General features: G+C 43.6%; 1 protein-coding gene across 9 annotated transcripts in view; it reads right to left on the bottom strand.

The window, feature by feature from the left end:
* Nucleotides 1–21,783, bottom strand: part of FHOD3 (formin homology 2 domain containing 3) — a 466,045-nt gene that overhangs the window by 150,052 nt on the left and 294,210 nt on the right. For all 9 annotated transcript variants that reach the window (XM_036245756.1, XM_036245757.1, XM_036245762.1 and 6 more), the window contains exons 9-10: nucleotides 16,289–16,432; nucleotides 2,381–2,622 (exon numbers count right to left, since the gene is read on the bottom strand). In XM_036245756.1, coding sequence (XP_036101649.1) covers nucleotides 2,381–2,622; nucleotides 16,289–16,432 — 386 coding nt within the window. The remainder of the gene's footprint in view (nucleotides 1–2,380; nucleotides 2,623–16,288; nucleotides 16,433–21,783) is intronic.

Here is a 21,783-nt window from a genome sequence, read left to right as displayed (position 1 = left end):
CAGGGAATCTAACACAATGAGTTACTGAATGCTAAGGTAGTGTTTAGAGCAGCGGTTCTCAACCTATGGGTTGCGACCCCTTTGGAGGTCGAACAACCCTTTCACAGGGGTCGCCTAAGACCATCAGAAAACACATATTTCCGATGATCTTAGGAACTGAGACACCGCTCCTCTATCAGTCTCCAGGTGGGTCCACCCATGTGCAGACACACCCACATACAACATGAGAAGTGTATTAAAGGGTCGTGGCACTAGGAAGGTGAGAACCACTGGTCTAGAGGCACAGAGGTTGAGCAGGTGACTGAACATGCATGCAGAGACCGTTTCCAGTTTTGCTTCTCGTCGCCCTTTCCCTCTGTCCCACTCCCAGCTCTGCCAAAACTGTGCTGTCATCATGGGGCCATGAGGCAAAGTCCCTCCAACAGGCCCTGTCAGCCTATAGAAGCGTGTCTGTCTTTACAAGCCGGAAAGTGTATTTTTCTCAAATAAATGCTACAAAATTTACATGAAAGTAATAGTTTCAGTAAAATAAAAAAAACACCCATTTGAAGAGATTGAAACAGCAGCTCTCAGAGCAGCATCTATGGCCTCCCGGGTCCAGACCCCACCGAGCCCAGGGCCTCGAAACTGTGAACTGTGCCCAGGATGGTCCACTCCACTGCTGTCACCTATCACGAGGCACTTGTCATCTGAACTCACAACATAGGGGCTTTTGAAAAGTATAACAGCAAGAAATAGACCAGGAACAAACATGACACAAATCAGAGCGAAAGACCACCAAGTGCTGCTGACTAGGTCGCCTACCTCCTACCCTCAGCATCTTGGTTTTAAATACAGACTTTCAGTCCACTGTGCCCACTTTCCTCTCTCTCCAGGGTGAGTTTTTCAAGCTAGAAGCAGTGCCGGAGAGAGCTTCACGGGCCTTTCGAACAGTGCCTGAGTTTCCTGAAGATCTGAGATCACCAAGTGCAGTGTCCACGGGAGATGTTCTCTTTCATCAATCTGTTCAGAAGTTTGGGTCTTCTTTCACTAAAATCGAGCTTGTTGTGCACAGACTCTCAGAAACAGAAACACCTGTAGCTAGAGGCATATGTGGTAGAGAAGGGTGTCCACACAGACCATGCCTTGCACAGCATTCTCAGACCAATGCCCTCCTCCTCCTGCAATAGAAGGCACCCAGAAGCACGGGCTGGTTCATGCTTTAGTGACTCCATGAATATAGGACCACTCAGGACACTGCTCAGAAGCAATAGGAGTAGGCAGTCCCTTAGGGATGGAGCGGAAAAGACATATCTTGATCACTCTCTTAAGGTCATCCAACTTATTCCGAGTTATGTTCTTCCTCACCATGCAGCCTCCTGACCTACATTTGGCTCCCAGGTGGATCTCCATGATGGGGGGAAATGCTCCAGCCAAATGATGTGAGCAGGGCTCCCACCGGGGGGTAGCAGAAGCAGTGAACTGGCACTGGTGTGTCAGCCCCAGTGGACCGGTTGGCATGGACTGGTCCACAGAGCCCCATCACCCTAGTAAGATGACAGCATTAGGAAGATAGAACTGGCCCCAGAGTCCAGGGCAGCATGGCCATCCTTTGGCTGCACCTGTGTTTTATGAAACCACCTCCAAGTTCCCTTAGATTTTTGTCAAACTCTATATTTTGAATATGTATAAACTCTCATAAGATTATTGGTCTATCTATTTCTTCCTATCTACTTTCCTCATTTGTATTTTCTCCCAACCCAGATTTGAGGTTCCTAAGGACAGAGATCATACCCTTTCTATTTATATATCTTCATGGCTACAATCAGTCCTGACCTATGACAGACACTTAATAAAAATATTTGCTGTACAACTGACTGAATAAATGATGGCATTCGTATTTACTGAAACTTATAATTATATATATATATAATTTTACATATATATAAAATATATATAAATATATATTTTATATCTATATGTACATAGTTTAAAACTCAGATATGTTCTATTTAACTCAACCTCAACTATGTATTGTCATGCATATCTCAAGACTCAATCTCACATTTATGTGGTGACTTACCATTTATTCCTAGGCCAAAGCTTTGTGTTTTGAATTCTTTTCCATTTGATAAAGCACAGCTTTTTAAAGCAGATGTTAACTTTGATATCAAGTGATATTAAAACACAAGTAGGTGGAGAAAAGTTCACTGGGGTCAGAACAAATCTGTGCTTGTCACCAGGGCCACCTGGCCCTGGCTAGTTCCATGGGAACTTGGGGCGGTGTTTTAATGACAGAGAAGAGGTAGCGGAGTAAGCAGGGTGGGGATGGTAGCGGGCACCCGTGGGGTTGGGGACTCCCTCCCTAGCACCCTTGCACCTTCTCCAGCTGAATGCTTACTTTTCACGGAGGTCGCGCACTTGACTGGGCTTGAAGCCAAGAGTCGACTGGGAGCAGGGACTGGTGGGAGCTGACAGAGGGCTCTTGACGCTCTGCACAGAGTGCCTGCGGCTCCGCCGGCGGTCCAGGCCCTGGTGCTCGCCCCCACCGCCGCCTGAACACACACTGACCCTCCTCCGGTCCCGGTGCCCTCTGGGGGGTGGCTCAGCCGTCTCATCGCCATCCTCGTGCCTGAGTGCCGCCTGCAAAAGCAGAGAATGCCCGTGAAGGTTAGACTTAACATCCTTTCATAGCCCCTAAGGGGGGCGGTGCACTTCAGGCTCATCCCAAGGGGAAGTTAACAGGGTCTCCCCATCCTGCAGCCTCAGCTTTCAGCAAGGTCCTGGCAACCACACCACGCAAAGCACAGTGTGCAAACTGAAAGACACCTGCCATTGTGCACTTACCCAATCAAATGGATAGAAGGGCGAACAACATCCTGAACGGGTCTGAGAAATGCTTTGTAATTGGAGCCCAGCTTTGCCGTTGCTCTGGGCCACCCTTTGCTCTGCTCTGGTCCAGGAGGTGGAGGCCCTCCTGAAGCCCAGTGGCAGAAGCCCTGATCCTGACGGTTCCTGAGCTTGCTTTCCCAAGAAGGGCGCTGAGAAGAGCACAGCAAGGATTCTGGCCAGAGGTGAGAGCCACAAGATCCAGGCAAGGGGAACGGACTCAGCCACAGATCTTTTTCTTACTTTAAAGCCTCACTGGAGGATATGTTTAGATACAGAGGAAGCGAGAGAGAAAGAGAGAGAAACATCAATGTGAGAGAGAAACATTGATTGGTTGCCTCCCTCACACCCTGACTGGGGACCAAACCTGCAACCTTTTGGTGTATGGGACGATGTTCGACCAACTGAGCCAGCTGGCCAGAGTACCCACAGATCTTTTCAGAGGCTTAGTGTGGTAGAACCTACTACCTGACTGCAGAAGCTCACATACTTCTATTGCTAGCAGCTACCCTTAGCACCTTGGTCTCAGGGTTGGGGGTGGTGCCTATAGTTAAACCAAACAGCTTGCATATGTAAGTCACCAAAATATATACCAGCAATAGAATTGACCTCCAGAAAAAAATTTTATAAAAATTTCCTCTTAGCCCTAGCTTGTTTGGCTCAGCAGTTAAAGCATTGGCCTGTGGACCAAAGGGCATGTACCTGGGTTGGAGGTTCAATTCCTAGCCCCAGATGGGGTCGTGCAGGAGGCAACCAATAGATGTGTCTCTCTAACATTAATGTTTCTCTCTCTCTCTCCCTCCCTTATGCTCTATCTAAAAATCAATGGGAAAATATCCTCGGGTGAGGATTAACAACAACAAAATAAGTATTGTCCTCATATATCAAGGTTGTTGTGGTTTGATCCCCAGTCAGGGCATATACAAAAATCAACCAACAAATGCAAAACTAAGTGGAACAAATCGATGCTCCTCTCTCTCTCGCTCCCTCCCCACCCCCTCAAATCAATGAATCACTCAACAAAAGAAAATGTTTTAAAAAGTGATGCATAGCCCGCCGGTGTGGCTCAGTGGTTGAGCGTTGACCCATGCACCAAGAGGTCACCTGTTCAATTCCCAGTCAGGGCACATGCCCAGTTTGTGGGCCAAAATTCCAGTGGTGGGCACGTAGTCAGTGGCCAATCAAAGTTCTCTCTCATAGATGTTTCTATCTCCCTCTCCTTCTTCCTTCCTCTCTCTCTAAAATCAATAAAGAAAAAATATTTTTTTCTATAATAAAGGAAAAAAAAATGTTTGATGGTTTAAAAAAAAAAAGAGGAAAATGGTATTGCATTTGCAAGTTTGTAGTAAAAATACTTATATAAGGGTAATTTATGTAAAGCAGCTAGAGTAAGGGCCTTCCCTGTGGCTGGTAATAAATATGACATCATTTCCCAACCTATGCCCTCCGACGAAGAGACCTGCGTTGCCCACAGATTCCTCCATTGCACAGAACAAGGTAGATCAGCCACCTTGGAGCCCAGGTAAGCCAGGCCCCACCAAGTCCAGCCATCTCTCTGACTTGGCAACCATGGAGTCCCACAGTCTCACGTCCCCAGAGGTGCATGCGATTTAGCCTAAGGGTATTCCGTCACATTTCACAACTTGGTCCTCATATGAGAATGGAGAAGTAATATAAAGACACAGAGAGATCATCATTCTCTATGGCCTTTATATCACCTGTCTACAGAAAACCTGGCTTCTGCAAAATCAGTGATCCCTAGGTCCAAAGCTTTGGTAGCAGCGTTCGTCGAGCAAGGTGAGCTTGACTGAGTCAAGGCCAGGTTGGCCACGCTCATGCCTTTTAGAGGAATGAACCCCTGAGACATGCGGCCTATTTCATAAGAGTGCAGCCACCCTTATCTATATGCCCCATCCAGTTTCCTCCAGCTCCAGCTTTTGGAGAAGATGGATTTAGTGAAAACTCTTCGGTCTCTGTGCCAGATACATTTTATAACAAACTCGCAGATAATAAAGGCAATTTAATACTATTTTGACTATGTTGTGCCTCTGAATTTACTAACCAGTCAAAATTTTGGAAGATTTGAGGTTAGGATTGATATGAATTCAGAAAAAGCTCTATTATTATAAAATCTCATTGGAAAATCTGTTTCTGAGGGGTCTTGTCTCCAGTTTAATGGCAAGAACTAAGAAATTAGGCATTTGATTAATCACATTTATCATCTCAACTTGAATACCCTAAATGGCAGTCTCCAGGGAAAGTTTGAGGATGATTATGTACCTAACCAAGGACGGTGTTTTTAAATATCTCTAGCTGATTGTTTTTTCTTCATTTTGAGATATAAAAATTCTAGACCATCTGAACTTATTCTGACCTGGGGTATTGATTCTGCTTTTTATTAAGCACACATTTGGAATAATAAGATTAGGGGCTAAAGTCGAGTTAAGATATTTCTAATTCCTTGTCTAACCTCAGAGATCCAAGGATCAAATAGCGTTCTGCCCACAGTCCCTTTCAGAGGCACACACTGTGTGTATGAAGCAAAATCATGTTTACTGCCTTTTGTCAAGGAAGACAGAGACATTCAAAGAGTTGAAATGAAAAGAAAAATATGAAAAAATTATTAAAGCAACACCATAAAAAGGAATTCAGTATGGGACTTTCAAAAATTCAAATCCTCAACAAAACATCAATTTCCTTCAAACAAAAAAGGGTGCATGGAGGGGTAAGGGGCACAGAATACCAATGGAGCCAGTGGCAGCCTCGGGCATGGCTGTCGGGAACAGCATAACATGAAATTTGGGGCTGCTGTTCTTTGGTTTTGTTTTTACAAGATGAATCTTCGATTCACCAGAGTCTGTTGATGACAAGAAGAGAGATTTCACTTTCGCATTAGGACTACAGTGGCAGTCCCAAGTTCTTCTGATTCTAGACAGCCTGAGGATTAGAGACAAGAACCTGAAGAGCTGGAAAGCACCTGGAGAGAACAGCACGCACTACGAGACTTATTCAGAATCTGTGATGCTGAATCTAATTAACTATAAAAGCAACAAGCGTCCTCCATGGGAACACAAGGTGAGGTCAACCGTGTCCTGAAAGATCCCTACTCTCACCCAAATGATACAATGATTTGTTTGCTGGATCCCTTGTCAAATACCTTCTAACTCTTTTAATTAAGTGTAGAACACTGTTTACAAACTAAAACCCAGGTGAGGAGCAAGCAGATTCCAGAATCCAGCACTGACTGCTTGCACACCCTACCCCACCTTACAGAGAAGGCAGTTAGGAGCAGCTCAAGGTGGTGCTTGAGACAACTTCCACAGTCCTGAGGCCGGCCTTTGAAAGACCTGAGCCTTCTTCTCTGGTCCGCCGGCCGATGCTCTAACCGCTGAGCCAAACCGGCCTGGGCTGAGCCTTCTCTCTGATGATTTACTGTGGAAATGTTCAAAATACACAAAGTACGTTGAAGAGTAGAAAGACTGTGATGTGCTCATCACCCATGATAGTTCAACCGTGATCAACTCCTGGCCAATCTTGTCCAGTTGACACCCCACTCCCTGTGTGCCCCTAACCCCACACAGCCAGGGTTTTTTTGTTTTGCTTCTTAGGTAAATCCAAGATCATATCATTTCATCTGAAATATTTCAGTATATCTCTCTAAATGATAAGGATTTCTCAAAACCATAACCACCATACACTGTCCCTTAAAATAGTTTCCTAATGTCACCTAATATCCAACAATCCAAACGTTCCTGAAGGAGGCCAAAAGCTATTAACATTTCTTTGCGTTTATGTTGTTACACTACTACCAACAACCATGGCAGGCAGCCCTCTTTACATAACAGATACAATCCTTGTCCATATTGCCATCTCAAGTCTTCTCTTCAATTCATATGCGTACAACTTGATTCCATTTTTAGGTGAAGTGGATGCCCATGCTGGTACTGTTTCAAAAAGGAACGAAGCTGCTGACAGGTTGTGGGGGACTGTAACAGTGCGAGGCTCCCGGAAAACAGCGCTTCCCTGCTTCCTGACCCTTGTGCAGCCCCCTCCTGCACTGAGTCTAGGATTATCCACGTGAATTCCTTTGGCCAATGGGACTTCAGCAAACAGAGGCTTCAAAAGTGTTGATGTTTCTGAACTTGCCCTTCTGAAATGCTGCTATCATGGGAAGAAGTGTAGGCTAGCCTGGCCCAGCCAACAGCCAGCATCAAAGGCCAAACCAGATAAATCAGGCCACCTTAGACCCTTTAGCTCCTTCCGACCATCAGATGGCTGCAGCTGCATGAGAATCTCTCAGTTGAACCAGGTCCGCGTTTCTGACTCAGAATCATGAGCAACGCTTGCTGTTTCAGGCCACTAAGTTTTTGGCATATGTGTATGCCCAAGAGCAAACTGATACACTTTTTTTATCACCTATGACAAAGAAGGATCTTAAGAGATTAGACCTATTAGTCTATTATTGCTAAAAGTACCAATTACCCCTTGCCTTCAAAATCTCTCACCTTAAGATGCCTTTCCATTATTAGGAGCACATTTTGAGACTCAAAAGTTAGAACACATAACCTGACAAAAGATTTTTTAAATTTTGATTTGTGAATTTATGTATTTGTAAAATTATATGAAGCTATAAAAATTCAAATGAATGAAACATAGATTAAATCACCTTTTTGAAATGGAATTAAATTACATGGAATTGGGCCTATCCCCAGAAAGCCCAGGACATATGGTCACCAGACGCCCTCCATTATTAAGAAGAATTCTGGAAGCCCAACCAAGTTTTCTTCAATTGCTTAAAAACACTCAGAGAGGAAAATATTAGCTTTGCTTACAGGCCGCCTTGCTGCCCCTGTGTATACTGAACTTAGTTGTCCGGTGGCAATAAATATATTTTTTAAAACTGCAATTGCTTTCAGAACAAAATAAAAATCCCGACTTTGCCTGGTATATAAAGCACTCAGGTGTCATCTTGAGTTATTACGCAGGGCATCTTCCCTCTAAGGTTAGCTGCTTTCTGATTAAATCATGCCCTTCCTTCAACCCAGCATCTAGCAAACACTTTGTCATAAAACATGTGATATTAAAAGAGACACCTGAGCACTTACTGAACTTCTACTCTGGGCAGGTGTGCTGCTGGGCACTGGGGCTGGAGAGAGGAATGAGACATATGACGTCCAGTAGCTCAAAGGGAAACAGGTAGGCAAGTACGTCCTGAGGACTGTTCAGCCCGAGGTGTGGACAGAAGCAAGTTCTCGTCCATGGGTTCTGAACAAAGTGTAGGGGACAGGCAGCAGGAGCTCCTTTCCAGGGAGACCTCGTGGGAGGCTCCTGAAGGAGGAATAGGAGTTTGCTAACTTGAGAACTGGAAGGAAGAGTACTCCAGACAAAGAGAGAATGGATAAAGGACAGCTCCACAAAGACCTGCCTTTCACACCCAAGAAACAGGAGCTGTTGAATGTGGCTGAAACTTCAGAGACATCTTAGGAATAGCCAGAAAAAAGGCCACAGCAGCATGAGGCTACAGACTGTGTAGGCTCTTGTACTAATTCAAGGAGTTTGGACTACATCCTGCTGGCCGTGAAAAAATTCATTCTTTCATTCACTCACTCACTCACTCACTCGCTCACTTGCTCACTATTGTTTGTTTTCTTCAACAGAGAAAAGGCATAGTCAGATCTGACTTTCAGCAGGATCACCTTGTTTCCGGCTGCAGGGAGTTAGGAAGGAAGAGAGAGAAGAGCAGTCCCCAGGATGCAGCCACCTTGCCGGGCTCTGCTCTAGTCGCACCAACCTCCTTTCGCCAATCACACCTGCCCAGGGGAAGCTCCTCCACTGCTATTCCTACACCACTCTCGTCAGACCATCATCTCAGGCGGGCCTTCCTCATCCACACCTCGGCTTCTCACCCCACTTCATCCTGTCTTTTTTCTTCTTAGACGTGCTCGCAATCTCAGATTCTCAGCTTATTCATGTACTTGGTCAGAAAGGAGGAGAGGAAGGCAGGGTAAGGAGGAAGGGGAGACCAATCTCACTTACAACACTTGTATAACAATCCTAAATAAGTGAAAATCAAACAGAATTCCAACAGCACATTAAAAGAAAGAAAGAAAGAAAGAAAGAAAGAAAGAAAGAAAGAAAGAAAGAAAGAAAGAAAGAAAGACAGACATCGTGACCAAGTAGGTTATATTCCAGGAATGCAAGGATGAAGGGTGGAAAGGAATGAATTAAACATACAACTCAAAAATCTAGAAAAATAACAACAAAGTAAACTGAAAAAAGTGAAAGAAGCAAATTATAAAGATAAAAACGTATTGAGTCACAAAACCAAAAAGCAGTGTAAATCATACATAAATCAAAATTATTATTTGAAAAATCCCAATGAAAGATGCAAACCTGTAGTTGATCTAGAGAATAAAAGGGAGAACTTACAAACACAAACAGTGAAAAATAACAGTGAAAATACTACTGAAACAGAAGAAATTAAAAACATTTATAAGGAACTATTTACATATGTTTTGGCTAATGAAGTTTTAAAATTCAGATTAAATAAATTTTCCAGGAAATATAATTTAGCAACATTGATCCCAGTTAAAGACAGGAAATTTAAACAGAACAATTTCCATAGGAAAAAAATATAATTATCAAAAATATACTCCTGCCCCCAACACACACACACACACACACACACACATACACACACAGTTTCCCAAGGAATTTTATCAAACCATCAAAGACCTGAGAGAAGAGCAGAGAAAAAGAAGAAAAACTTTTAAATATTTATCCAGATAACAAAACTAATACCTATAAGAAGCATTGCACATGCGCGCACGTTCATGAACACTCCTGGTAGCAGTGTTTGTCATGGCAACAAGCCTGAAAGCCAACCAAACTCCATTAGGAGAAGAGCAGATAAATAAATTTGATATTTTCATCAGCAGTGAAATGCACAAACTAGAAAGCCACATAACATGAATGGGTCTCAAAAATATTATGCAAAAGAGAAAACTGCAGGAGGATACAAATGACATGATTTCTGTTTCAAAACAGACAGAATTAAACAATACATTGTTTAGGGATATAGACTAGGATGAAGGGGTCAAAACAGCTGGACTATGATCCTTTTGTTCCTTTAGGAGAGATGCTTCTGGGGAAAGAAAGAAGGTAAGTGACCCCACCTAATCTCTTGCAAATATGCTAATAACCAGACTACCCAATAAACAAACTAATGATATTTGCTAAAATGAGAAAATGAGAGTTCTTCTTTCTGGAATGTCCTTAGCAAGATGTCCCCGGCTAAGGATTATTTATAGTAAATAGACCCAGAATTTACAGATTTATTAGCCCTGACTCTCTGGGCTATGTAGCAGACATGTTTTACAGCTGAATACTACTTGCTGGGCGAGGTGACCTGTAAAACTCTCTTGGAGACTTTGTCTACTGTTCTGGGTCGCACAGCACATGTCTGATGCTGGAAGAAAGGACTTAGGAGTCACAAGGAATGTCCCAGACCGCTCCCTGCTTCTCTACACCTCTATTGCCTGCATTCTTGATATTATTAGCATAGGTAGACGCTGGGCAAGATCTCTGATTTGTCAGTTCTGATTTGATAATCTGATTCTTTGTGTTAGCTCACAGAATAAGCTGTTTTCATGTTAAATTATAAAGAAAAGCAAGACAATAGTGCTGGGAGGTGGTGGGGGTGGGATGCCACCAGGGAGGGCTACAAAGGACACTTCCAAGTTACTGGTAATGGTCTTACTTCTTAAAGCTAGTACATGAGATATTAGGGTTGTCCAGAAAAAAAAACAAAACAGAATAGGATATGCATGGAGATTTACTATAAGAAATTGGCTCACAAGATTATGAGGCTGAGAAGTCCAAAGGCCTGAGACCCAGGAGAGCCAATGGTGTAAATGCCAGTTGGAGTTCAGAAGCCAGAGGAAACCGGCTTGCCCAGTTGTGTTCTTCTCAGGTTTTCATTGGATCGGATGAAGCCCACCCACACTGGGGAGGGCTATTAGCTTTACTCAGTTTAGCAATTTGAATGTTAATCTCACCCAGAAACACCCTCATAGACCTTCCCAGAACAATGTTTGACCAAATATTTGGGCATCCTGTGACCCAGTCAAGTTGACACATGAAATTAACCATCACACTTGGTATTTCTTGTTCTTTAAATGACATACATAGCTACATTTGTGAATGATATGTGCTTGATGCTAAAATATTAAGCAAATGCAATTTGACAAAAGGAAGGTGGTGAATATAGAACAAGTTTTGAAAAGTTTAGAATGAATGGAAAGAGGAAGATGGGGAGGTAGCTCGAGAGTCTGATAAGCTGGAGAGGTCTGCCCTAAAACAGGAAGTAGTTTCCTGGGGTAAGTATCTAGGCTACTTTTCAAAATTCTCCAAAGAAACAAATCCCAAATGAAAGAACAAGAGAACTCTATCGAAGATGAGATCAATGAAATGCAGTTAAGCAAATTATCAGAGGTAGAGTTCAGAGCCATGATCTTGAGGAAGCTCAACAGCATGAGTAAGGACATCAGCACCATGAGTAAAGATAAAGAAACATTGAAAACCAACCAAGTGGAAATGAAGAATGACATAGCAGAATAAAGAACACATTGGAAGGACTAACTAGCAGAGAAGAGGAAGCTGAGGACAAGATTAGTGAATTAGAAGACGGGGTAGAAAAAAAACAATCAGAAAACCAAAAGGAAAAAACAAAATTCTCTCCCAGCTGTTTCACTAATGGAAAATTTATTTGCATTTTGCTGTCTTCTGATATGCACTGACCACAAAGTTCAAAGCTGTGATCATCTGGTTGAGCAGAATCTTGGAGATGGGAGTTCTTAAAGGAGAAAGAAGAGGAAAGAAAAAGGGAAGTATGTGTACTGGGGAAAGTCTGTTTTCCACCTTCATGTAAGCCCACTGTCTTCAGTTTCTTCCTTCTCTGTCTTCAGTATTCTTACTTTATTCTTAATGTACCCTATCTGTAAGCAGCCATATGGGCACACACCTCTACCCCCCACTAACTTCCCAATACCACATGCCAGTGACAATAAAACACAAAAGTTTGAGCAGATAACTGGTGAGTGAGGCTTGGTTGGAAGAGAAGATGCCTGGAGCAGGGCCACAAAGAACCGACCAGCTGGGCAGCTGTGGGAAGTTTAAGCTCTGAGAGAAAATATTGCTAGTTGAGTTTCCTCTGATTTCTCCTAAGATTGTAAAAAGACAATGCTGTTCTGTTCCTCAACTTCTTATAATGACAGTAACTTTTAGAAAACAATGTGCTACCTGTCAATCTCTCCACTTCTACCCAACAACGGTCATAAGGGAGCCATGTGGCTAGGACACATCCCTCCCAGGACTCTAGCTACGCACGAACGTGTATGAATAAAGCTGTTTATCATAATAGCGGTTATAATTACAAAAACTTTGGAAATAATCTTCATCTGAAAAAACAGGGGACTGGTTATCTGTAATATGATGGTCCTAAAGAAGAATATTAAGCTCTTGGAGAAGATCTAATGACAAAAGAAAATGGTTTTAGCATAATTACTAATAAAGATTCAGTACACAATCCCTTTATCTCTATACTCAAGAATATACACCTACATATAGGAAAAAATGCTAGAAAAATAGACCAAAATATTAACCATACTTAGAAATAAATCATGGATGATTTTTTTTATTTTATATTTTTTGGTATTTTCCAAATATTCTTCAATGGGTACATATTATTTTTATAAGTAGAAAAAGGAAAGGTTTAAAAATATATCACTATGAGTAAGCCTAATCAGTCAGATCAGAAGTAGAGCAGTACAATTCATAGAATGAGGAAAATATATTACATTTTATATCTGGTAAGGATCTAGTATCCAGAATATCTAAAAAATTATTGCAACTGAATAGTAACAAAACAAAATTTTAAATTGGGCAAAGGATCTGAACAGTCATTTCTCCACAGAAGATATACAAATGGCCAAGAGGCACATGGAAAGATGCTCAACATTATTAGTCACCAGGGAAATGCAAATCAAAATCAAAATGCATTTCACTTCATGCCCACTGAGATGGCTATAATTAAAAAAGAAGAAGGCCCTGGCTGGTTTTGCTCAGTGGTTAGAGTGTCGGCCTGTGGACCAGAGAGACCCGGGTTATGTTCCTGCTAAGGGCATGTACCTCGGTTGCAGTTTGTCCCCGGCCTCGGTTGTGATCATGTGGGTGGCAGCCACTTGATGTGTCTCTCTCACATCGCTGTTTCTCTCTCTCTCTTCCCCCCTCTCTCCCTCCCACTCTATCTGAAGATAAATGCAAAAATGTGCTCGGATGAGGATAAAAAAAAAAAGATGGACAGCCCAGCCATTGTGGCTCATTTGGTTGAGTGTCCATCATCCTGTGCACCAGGAGGTTGCTGGTTTGATTCTGGGTCAGAGAACATGCCCGGGTAGTGGACTGAATCCCCAGTAGGGGGTGTGCAGGAGGCAGTCAATGTTTCTCTCTTATCAGTGTTTCTATCTCTCTCTCTCACTCTCTCTTCTTCTCTTTCTAAAATCAATAAAAACATATTTTTTAAAAAAGATGAGCAATGGTAAGCATTAAGGAACATGCAGATAAACTGGAACCCTCATTGTACTGCTGGTGAGACAGTAAAATGGTGTAGCCATTTGGGAAAACGAAGACAGTCTGGCCATACCTCAAACTGCTAAACACAGTTACCATATGACCAGAAATTTCACTCCTAGGTATACCCAAGAGAACTAAAGATGTATGTACACAAATGTTCTTAGCAACATAATTCATAATAGTCAAAAGATGGAAATAATCCAAATGTCCATCAAATGGTGACTGGATTAACCTGTTAACTGAGTGGGACATATAAATACGTCAAATGTTGCATACAGTAAAAAGGGAATTCCCCAGTTATTCCTCGGTTAACAGGTTAAAAAAATGTGATATATCCATACAACAGAATATTAGTCAGTATAAAATGAAACAAAGTACTGATACACACTATAACATGCATGAGTCTTAAAAACATGGTAAGTGAAAGCTAGTCACAAAGACCACATGTTGTTTCCGTTTATATGAAATGCTCATTTATATGAAAGAAAAGGCAAATGCACACACAGACAATAGATTAGTGGCTTGGGGGCATGAGGTGTGCGGGACAGAGAGGAATGGAGAGTGTCTGCTAATGGGTAAGAGTTCCTTTTGGGGTGATAAAATATTCTGGAATATGACAGTGGTGATGGTTATGCAACCTGAATATACTAAAATCCATTGAATTTCACACTTTAAAATAGATAATTTTGTGGTATGAGAATGATATGTAGGGGAGGAATGTGAAAAATAGAAAAAGTGAAGCACCAGTGATAGAATGTCCTCAGGCTTAGCCTGGTTCACTCCATTATTATGGGTAATCTTGGGCCAGAATGAATCAGCGATCCTGTTCAAAGTCACACCACCCAGAGGAAACAAGTCTCCAGATTCTGTCGCCGACTAGCCATGGAAGGAAACTGGGAGGATGAGACTTAGCAACAAGGAATTTGCTACTCACAAAATGTGCTCTAACCTTTGTTTAGAGTCCAGACATTAGTCACATCAGATAAATAACTTTAAAAACAGGGGAGCATTTGACCTAAAATTAACCCATTGGAAACAGTTTGAACTCATGTTTGTAGGCCATTAAGCCATGATGTGTAACCCAAAGCAGGGCCTGCTTCATGGACGTGTGACCTCTGCAACTGTACAGAGCTCCATCTTCATGCACAGCAGGGCTCTGTTCTTGGATTAATGCTCTGAAATTCTAATTAATTTTAACTTTAAACTTGGGTTTTATAAGTAAAGTCCAATGGGACAATGGAGCATGAGCATGTGCAGAGGAAACAGGTGCAATACGCATGTCTGCTATTCCTTACACCCATGAACACGGAGTTCTGGTAGACCCATGATAGGTGGGAGTTCAATGACACTATAAGCAAGTACAAGGTATGTGTGTTACACCTACGGCTTGCTAAGCACAGTCACTGAGCCCTGGAGACCATGCTTTCCATGCAAACCAGAACTTGCTTTGAGTGAAGAGAAATGGCAGCCCAAGGGCCCTAATCAATCCTTTCTCAACAGTGTTACTTTTCCTGTGTTAGCCAACCACTTATGCTGAAATGATGATGTAGAAAAAATTAGAAGATAGCACAGCCCACAGCCCACAGTTCCTTTTCCTTTTAGTCTTCCTTACTCATCAGTAACCTGAAGGTAGAGTGTTGACAGAATGAACACATATCAAGAAATGAAGTAAAAATAGCTGTGTTAGTTTGTACAGTTTCTCTATTGTTCTGGTAGGAGTACAATACCTATGCATGCAAAAGTGACCAACTCCACATTTTGCTGATTCTGCACACAGGCTAAATGCTCTTATAATTGCTTTTTAAACTGGCATTGCACAACATAAAGATGAATAGTAAAACTGCTAATATTTTACATGTTTAACTTTTATTTCCTGACAAGGACATTACAGTAAATAGCGGATAAAAGAACACCATAGAAGGTGAGGGAGACCAGGGAAGAAAGTAAAAAGATGTTTAGTATCTTTCACAGCAGTTTACCCCCTCCCTATTTTTATTTTGCCATACAAATTATGTAGCAGGCCCTGCCTGTAATTCCACCCCTATCAAGTATAAGAAAGACGATCTGTCTTGCCTGTCTCTCTGTCTCTGTGTGTGTGTGTGTGTGTGTGTGTGTGTGTGTGTGTGTGTGTGTGTCTTCCTCCCTCCCTCCCTCAGCCTGAATGAAAGTACTGTTGGTAGAATGCTTGTTATTTACATTAAAATCACAATAAATAAATAAGCAAGCAAGCAAGCTACCAAATTGCTGCTAGATCAGTGCTTCTCCCACTTGAGTGTGCAGCACAATCACCAGGAGGCTTGTACAGCACACACTTCTGATTCAATAGGCCTGGGGCGGGGGGTGGGGCTGAGAACCAGCACTGGGAAAAGCCCCCAGGTGTTGCAAGTGCTGCTACCCCACACGCAGAACCACAGGTCTCCCGTATGTTTACCTCTGTCCAAGCTGTAAGATACCTTACAAAAAGCATGTTCTTGCCCTGGCCAGTTTGGCTCAGCAGTTAGAGCGTTGGCCCACGAACCAAAAAGTTGAGGGTTTGATTCCAGCCAAGGGCATGTACCTGGGTTGCAGTTTGTCCCCTGCCTTGGTTGGGGTCATGCAGGAGGCCACCAATTGATGTGTGTCTGTCCATCTCTCTCTCTCTCTCTCTCTCTCTCTCTCTCTCTCTCATTGATGTTTCTCTCTCACTCTCTCTCTTCTTCCCTCCCTCCCTCCTACTCTATCTAAAGATAAATAGAAAAATATCTTTGGGTGAGGATTTAAAAAAAAAAAAAAAAAAGCATGTTCTTACCTCATAAATGTTCAACTGCTCCACTAAGTCCAGGTCAGTCCCTTTCTTGTTCAAGTGCCGCTGGGACACGGCCGCGATGCCCAGCTCCTCCAGGCAGTCCACCACGTCGTAGAAGGTGTCTTGGTCTGGCAATCCTGACAACGTCTGGACGAAGAAAGAACAGGACACAGACATGTCTTGGGGAACTGTCTCAAGGCTCTCAAGGCATTTCTCTTTTTTTGGCGTGGTAGCCAGTGGCCATGATATAACACTATGAACAAAGCAAGACAGATTAGGAAAAAAGTTCTTTACTTTATTGTTTCTTTATTGATTTTAGAGAGAGGAAGGGAGAGGGAGAGAGATAGAAACATCGATGAGAGAGAACATTGATTGGCTGCCTCCTGCATGCCCCACCTAGGGATTTGGCCCACAACCTGGGCATGTGCCCTGACCGGGAATCGAACCAGCGACCTCTTGGTGCATGGGTTGATGCTCAACCACTGAGGCACACCGGCTGGGCAGAAAAAAAGTTATTTTGCATAAGTTGAATGAACCCCAATATCCCACTCTATTAGTCAGGTGCTCTATACTCCCCTTCCCTTGAGTGTAGGCAGAACACTCCCATGACTAGGTTACACTATATGGCAAGGGTGAAAGAATTTTACAGATGTCATTAAGGTCCCAAATCAGTTCATTTTGTGTTACTCAAAGGGGAGATTATCCTGGGTGGGCCTGACCTAACCAGGTGAGCCATTTAAAGCAGGCTAAGGCCTTTCCTGAACTCAGAGGCTAGAAGAACAATTATCCTACTGGCCCCAATACAGCCGTGAACCATCGTCAGTTCTACAGCTGCAAGAAAATGAGCCCTGCCAACAACCACAGAAGCTTGGAAGAGGACCCCAGGCCTCAGATGAGACTCCAGCCCCAGTCAACACCTTAACTGAGCAGAGGACCTGGCTAGGCAGTGCTCGACACCACCCCATGGAAACTCTGAGATAATAAATCTGTGCCACTCTAAGCTGCTATGTCTGTGGTCATCGGTTATGTGGCAACAGAAAACCAACACAGTTGGTCATCAGCAACTCCTGCTAAGAGCACTCTCCCAACAGCTGGAGTGATAGCAATGTAATGATGCTCTTTTCTTTCAATTTGGTAGGCCTTCCCTTTGGTCTGTGAAATTTAGGAAAACATGAGACGTTTCAAGGCAGCAACCCAGAGACAAATAAATAAGTAAGTAAATAAATAACCCAAGAAAGAAACAGCTGACTTCTCTTAGAATTCTGCCTCTCTTACAAGAGGATGATCTCAGACCAGGCCTCTGCTCAGAATTGAAAGGACCTTTGAGGTCCCCTATCTTATAAATGAGAGAAGTAAAGGCAGAGAAAGAAGGAATTTGCCTGAGGTAACAGGAAGTCACGGAAGGCCTGGGCTAACCCCTAGCTCAGAGCTGTTGTTCTAGTCTCCACTCCTCACATGCTCATGCCTTCAGTTTCAGACACAGACCTTGACTCCTTATCTATTTCACTTTCTTTGCATTTCTAAGAACCCCACGTATATATTTCAAAATTATTGCAAACACGGTGACTTGCCTCAGAAGAGAAAAAATCAATACTTTCCTAACGATCATGATGATTTCACAACACCAACTCCTCTAATACTTCTGTTGTGGGGTATTTCATATGGTAAAGGATGTCTTTGTTCATCATGCAAACAATGCCTTTTTCCTTCCTAGGCTGAGCCAAGAGGACACAACGCACCGCATGTTACTGAGATCAGAAAGGAATGCAAAATAACTGGGATCCAGTTCATTCATTGGGGGCCCCAGTGAGGACACAGAACATGACGCTGTGAACCAGCTCAAGCTGTACTAAATGGTTCGCACACCTAAGTGGCCAAGTGTGACAGCGCGTGCAGGGTCTGCGGGCGCCACGAGAGGCTGTCACTGAGGGGCTAGCAGGCCCGACAGTCCACTGAACTGCCCCCGGCTCCCAAAGCGAACCGAAAGAGTTGGCACCTGTTCAAAGGCTACCATCGGAACAACCCATCGTTTGGTCTTAGTCTCCAGACCGTGGTTAAAGGATGAGACAGAAGGGGCGACACGGCGGCCAGGGCAGGGCTCACGGCTGGAGGTGCCCTGACTGGCTGCTGACTGTGCCAAACGCAAGCTTTGAGGAATGCGGTGAGCTGACATTTGGTGTTAGATTCACAGCTTTCTACACAAAAGTGCAGGGGCCAGGATGGGGCACAGAGAGAGGCCTCCCGCCGTCTCCTCACCTCGCCAGTCCCCTCCTTCTCTCCTTTTTTCCCTGCTGAGTTCTTTTGTTCAGAGTTTTCGGGGGGCTGAATTCCTAGATCTAATCCCCATCCCTTTAGCAGGCCCAACCATGACTGGTTGGGAGGATTACTATTAAATAATTAAACAAATAGGTCTATAGAACCAAACAGACTCACGGAGCCTTTGCTCAAAAATAGGCCCAGAACTGAGTGTATTAGGCGGTCGATGGTCATTTCCTCAGTGAAAGTGTAGGCTTGAGTCAAGCCTGCGGTCCCTCTGTCACGTGTGGCTGCGGCTGCAGGGGAGACGACCTTTGACCTTAGCCACAAACACACACGACTTCTTTCTCCGCAAGGGGTGGGGACTCTACATCCTAGAAACACATTCGCCCATTTTCAGCTGTTCTCCAACGAGCTGGCCATTTTGCGGCTCTCACACTTCGCCCCAGGCCTGGCCTCCCATTTCCACCCTGACACCTCGCTGCCCGGCGCCTCGGCTGAGAGACGCAGCAGCTGCTCCAGGACAGTCTGAGGCAGATGCCTCCTGCCGCCTTTGCTCCCAGATGACACCTCGCGACCTGCTTCCTGCTCTCTCTCAGACCGTGTCTTCCAGCCTCGTGCAAGTACATCGTGACAGGCCTCTCTCAGAGGGAGAAATCTCTGACCTAAAGGACAATTTCTTTTCCGCTCCCGCAGTTTTCACTGATTCCATCCCATCTTTCTCGTAGGATCAGAGCAGGGTGGCCAGAGCCTGGACTCACGGTTCGTCACAGCATCAGTGGTGAAAACCACAGCAGCACACGCCCGTCTCCCTCAGAGGGTGTGTCAGCAACGCGTACGGCGCGGCAGCAGAGAGGAGACCTATCCGTACACCCACTGGCACAGGTGAGTCTCTCCCGCTAGGAGAAGCCACCTCCAAGGGATACATTCTCTATGAGTCCATGTGACATTCTTGAAACAACAACACTGTCGCGATAGAGACAAATCGTGGTTGTCAGGGACATGAATAGGGGTCAGGATGTCATTATAACAATAGATTTGAGCAGAGATGTTCTTGATCCTAATTATAAAGGCTATCCATAACTATACATGATTAAAACTTATACAGCTGAATACCAAAGGGGAAAAATCAATTTTGCTGTATGGTAATTAACAAACAATAAAATATAAAATCATAGGAAAGTACTAAGCGTGAATCCCATCCAGGTTACCTACCTCCGGGCCCTGCTTGAGCTGCGTCCCTACCCTGGGCTCCCTGGCATCTCCTTCCCCGAACAATCCCGCCAGTCCCGCGGTAACACCCCTCTTATTCATGCCCCCATCTGCCTCATCCTATTCTATGAGGTGGTCAGTATCTGACTCCCAACTCCAAATGGGGTCTTCTCACTGAGGAATCTTTGCTCATCAAGACGGCACTATGTAACTTCAGCTAGTCGGGTGAAAAATAATTTCTGAAACTCCCTCAATCTTCTGATGACATGGGGTGGAACATGGGGGGCAGAATGGAGGTGGGGATCAGTCTGGATCCTGGAAACCCCTCATTAATGCCTCTATTTAACAAAGGGAGACTTCAGTTCCAGAACCGTGATCAGGCTAGAATCTAGTGCCCCTGTTTAGTCACAAAAAATGTTAACTTTTGAATTCCATGTCATTAGAACATCTTGTATTATGTTGGAACATAAGTTAGAAACGCAGTATAATAATTTCCTGGAGCTCAGCCAGTGTGGCTCAGTGGACTGAGCATTGTCCCATGGACTGAGAGGTCCCAATTCGATTCCTGGTCAGGGCACGTGCCTGGGTTTTGGGCTTGATCCCCAGTAGGGGGCGTGCAAGAGGCAGCCGATCAATGTTTTCTTTCTCACATCGATGTTTCTATTTCTTTCTCCCTTCCTCTCTCTAAAAAGTCAATAAAAACATATTTTAAAAAATATAAATTTCCTAGATTTCAGAGTCTAAATTTTTCCGGACCCACAGAACGCTTCACTGCATTATTTTGTTGGGATCTCAGAGGATTTTACTCACTGGGGCCATAAACATGACTAGAATTCAACAACAGAGAACAAACCCAGCGTGGGTGCCAGCAGTCTGTTGACCTTTTTCAGGAAGAGATGACATTTAAAGTAATGTCCTCGGAACCTGCCTGGACTTCCCCTGGGCCAAACCTAACAAAATATGATATAGAATTGCCAGAAGAGAAGAGTAAGCGAGGAATTCCTGGAAATTCGATGTCGCATGGTACCAAGGAGAGTATGCCACTCACAGGGTCGGTGCCAGTGATTGGCAGCAGGATGGCCACACCAAGCAAATGCTGCCAAGGTCATTGGAACGGCTGAGCATTGCCTCTCCCAGTAAGACGGATAGCATTACGATGGAAAACACTGTGCAAGAGGGAAAATTCCATTTTTTGCTGAATTCAGTGTTTTCCAAAACAATGTCAGTGACTGAAGAAGACAGGAAATTGATGACCTTAATCTTAAAAAACCGACAGAAAATTGCTTTAAATTGCATGGTAAAATAAACTCACAGATTTTAAAATAAAAGAAAAATTATTATCTACTGCAAAGTGGTGCTCATTCCCCACTAGGACTGTTGTGAAGTTTCCCGTGTCCTCATCAAGAAACATTTTTCATTAAAAAGCAATCACTGCACCGCTGGCTGGTTTGGCTCAGCGGTTACAGCATCAGCCCGTGAACTAGAGAGTCCCAGGAATGGTTCCCACAGAGGGTGCGTGTCTCGGTTGCAGTTTGTCCCCAGCCCCGGTTGGGGTTGTGTAGGTGGCAACCAGTCGATGTGTCTCTCTCACATAGATGTTTCTCTCTCTCTCTTCCTCCCTCTTTTCCTCCTGATCTATCTGAAGATGAATGCAAAAAAACAAAAAACAACAAAACAACAACAACAACAAATGTCCTCAGGTGAAGATAAAAAAAGCAGTCACTGCCAAGGTGACCCAGGGAAAATGCCGTGCTGTTTTACTGTACATTTCTTTGAATCTTAGTAGGTTTAATGTTATTAATTTTTCAATTGGGCTCTTAATATATTTAAAATAGTGTCATTTTCTGTCCTATTTTTGGTAAACAATGTCCCAGTGTGTTACTTGCCTGTAGCTTTTATTTGTGGTTTTCATTTTTACAGAGAAGACCTTACAGAGTTGTATGCACTGAAATATTTGACTGATTTTATTAAGTAAACTTTACCCACCAGATACCTGTATATCTCCACGTCGAGTTTTTTTCTCATTTTTC

This window comes from Molossus molossus, unplaced genomic scaffold (genome assembly GCF_014108415.1).
Source record: "Molossus molossus isolate mMolMol1 unplaced genomic scaffold, mMolMol1.p scaffold_m16_p_6, whole genome shotgun sequence".
NCBI classification, from domain to species: domain Eukaryota; kingdom Metazoa; phylum Chordata; class Mammalia; order Chiroptera; family Molossidae; genus Molossus; species Molossus molossus.
Note: the sequence above shows the minus strand (reverse complement) of the source record. Positions and strands in the feature narration are given on the sequence as shown.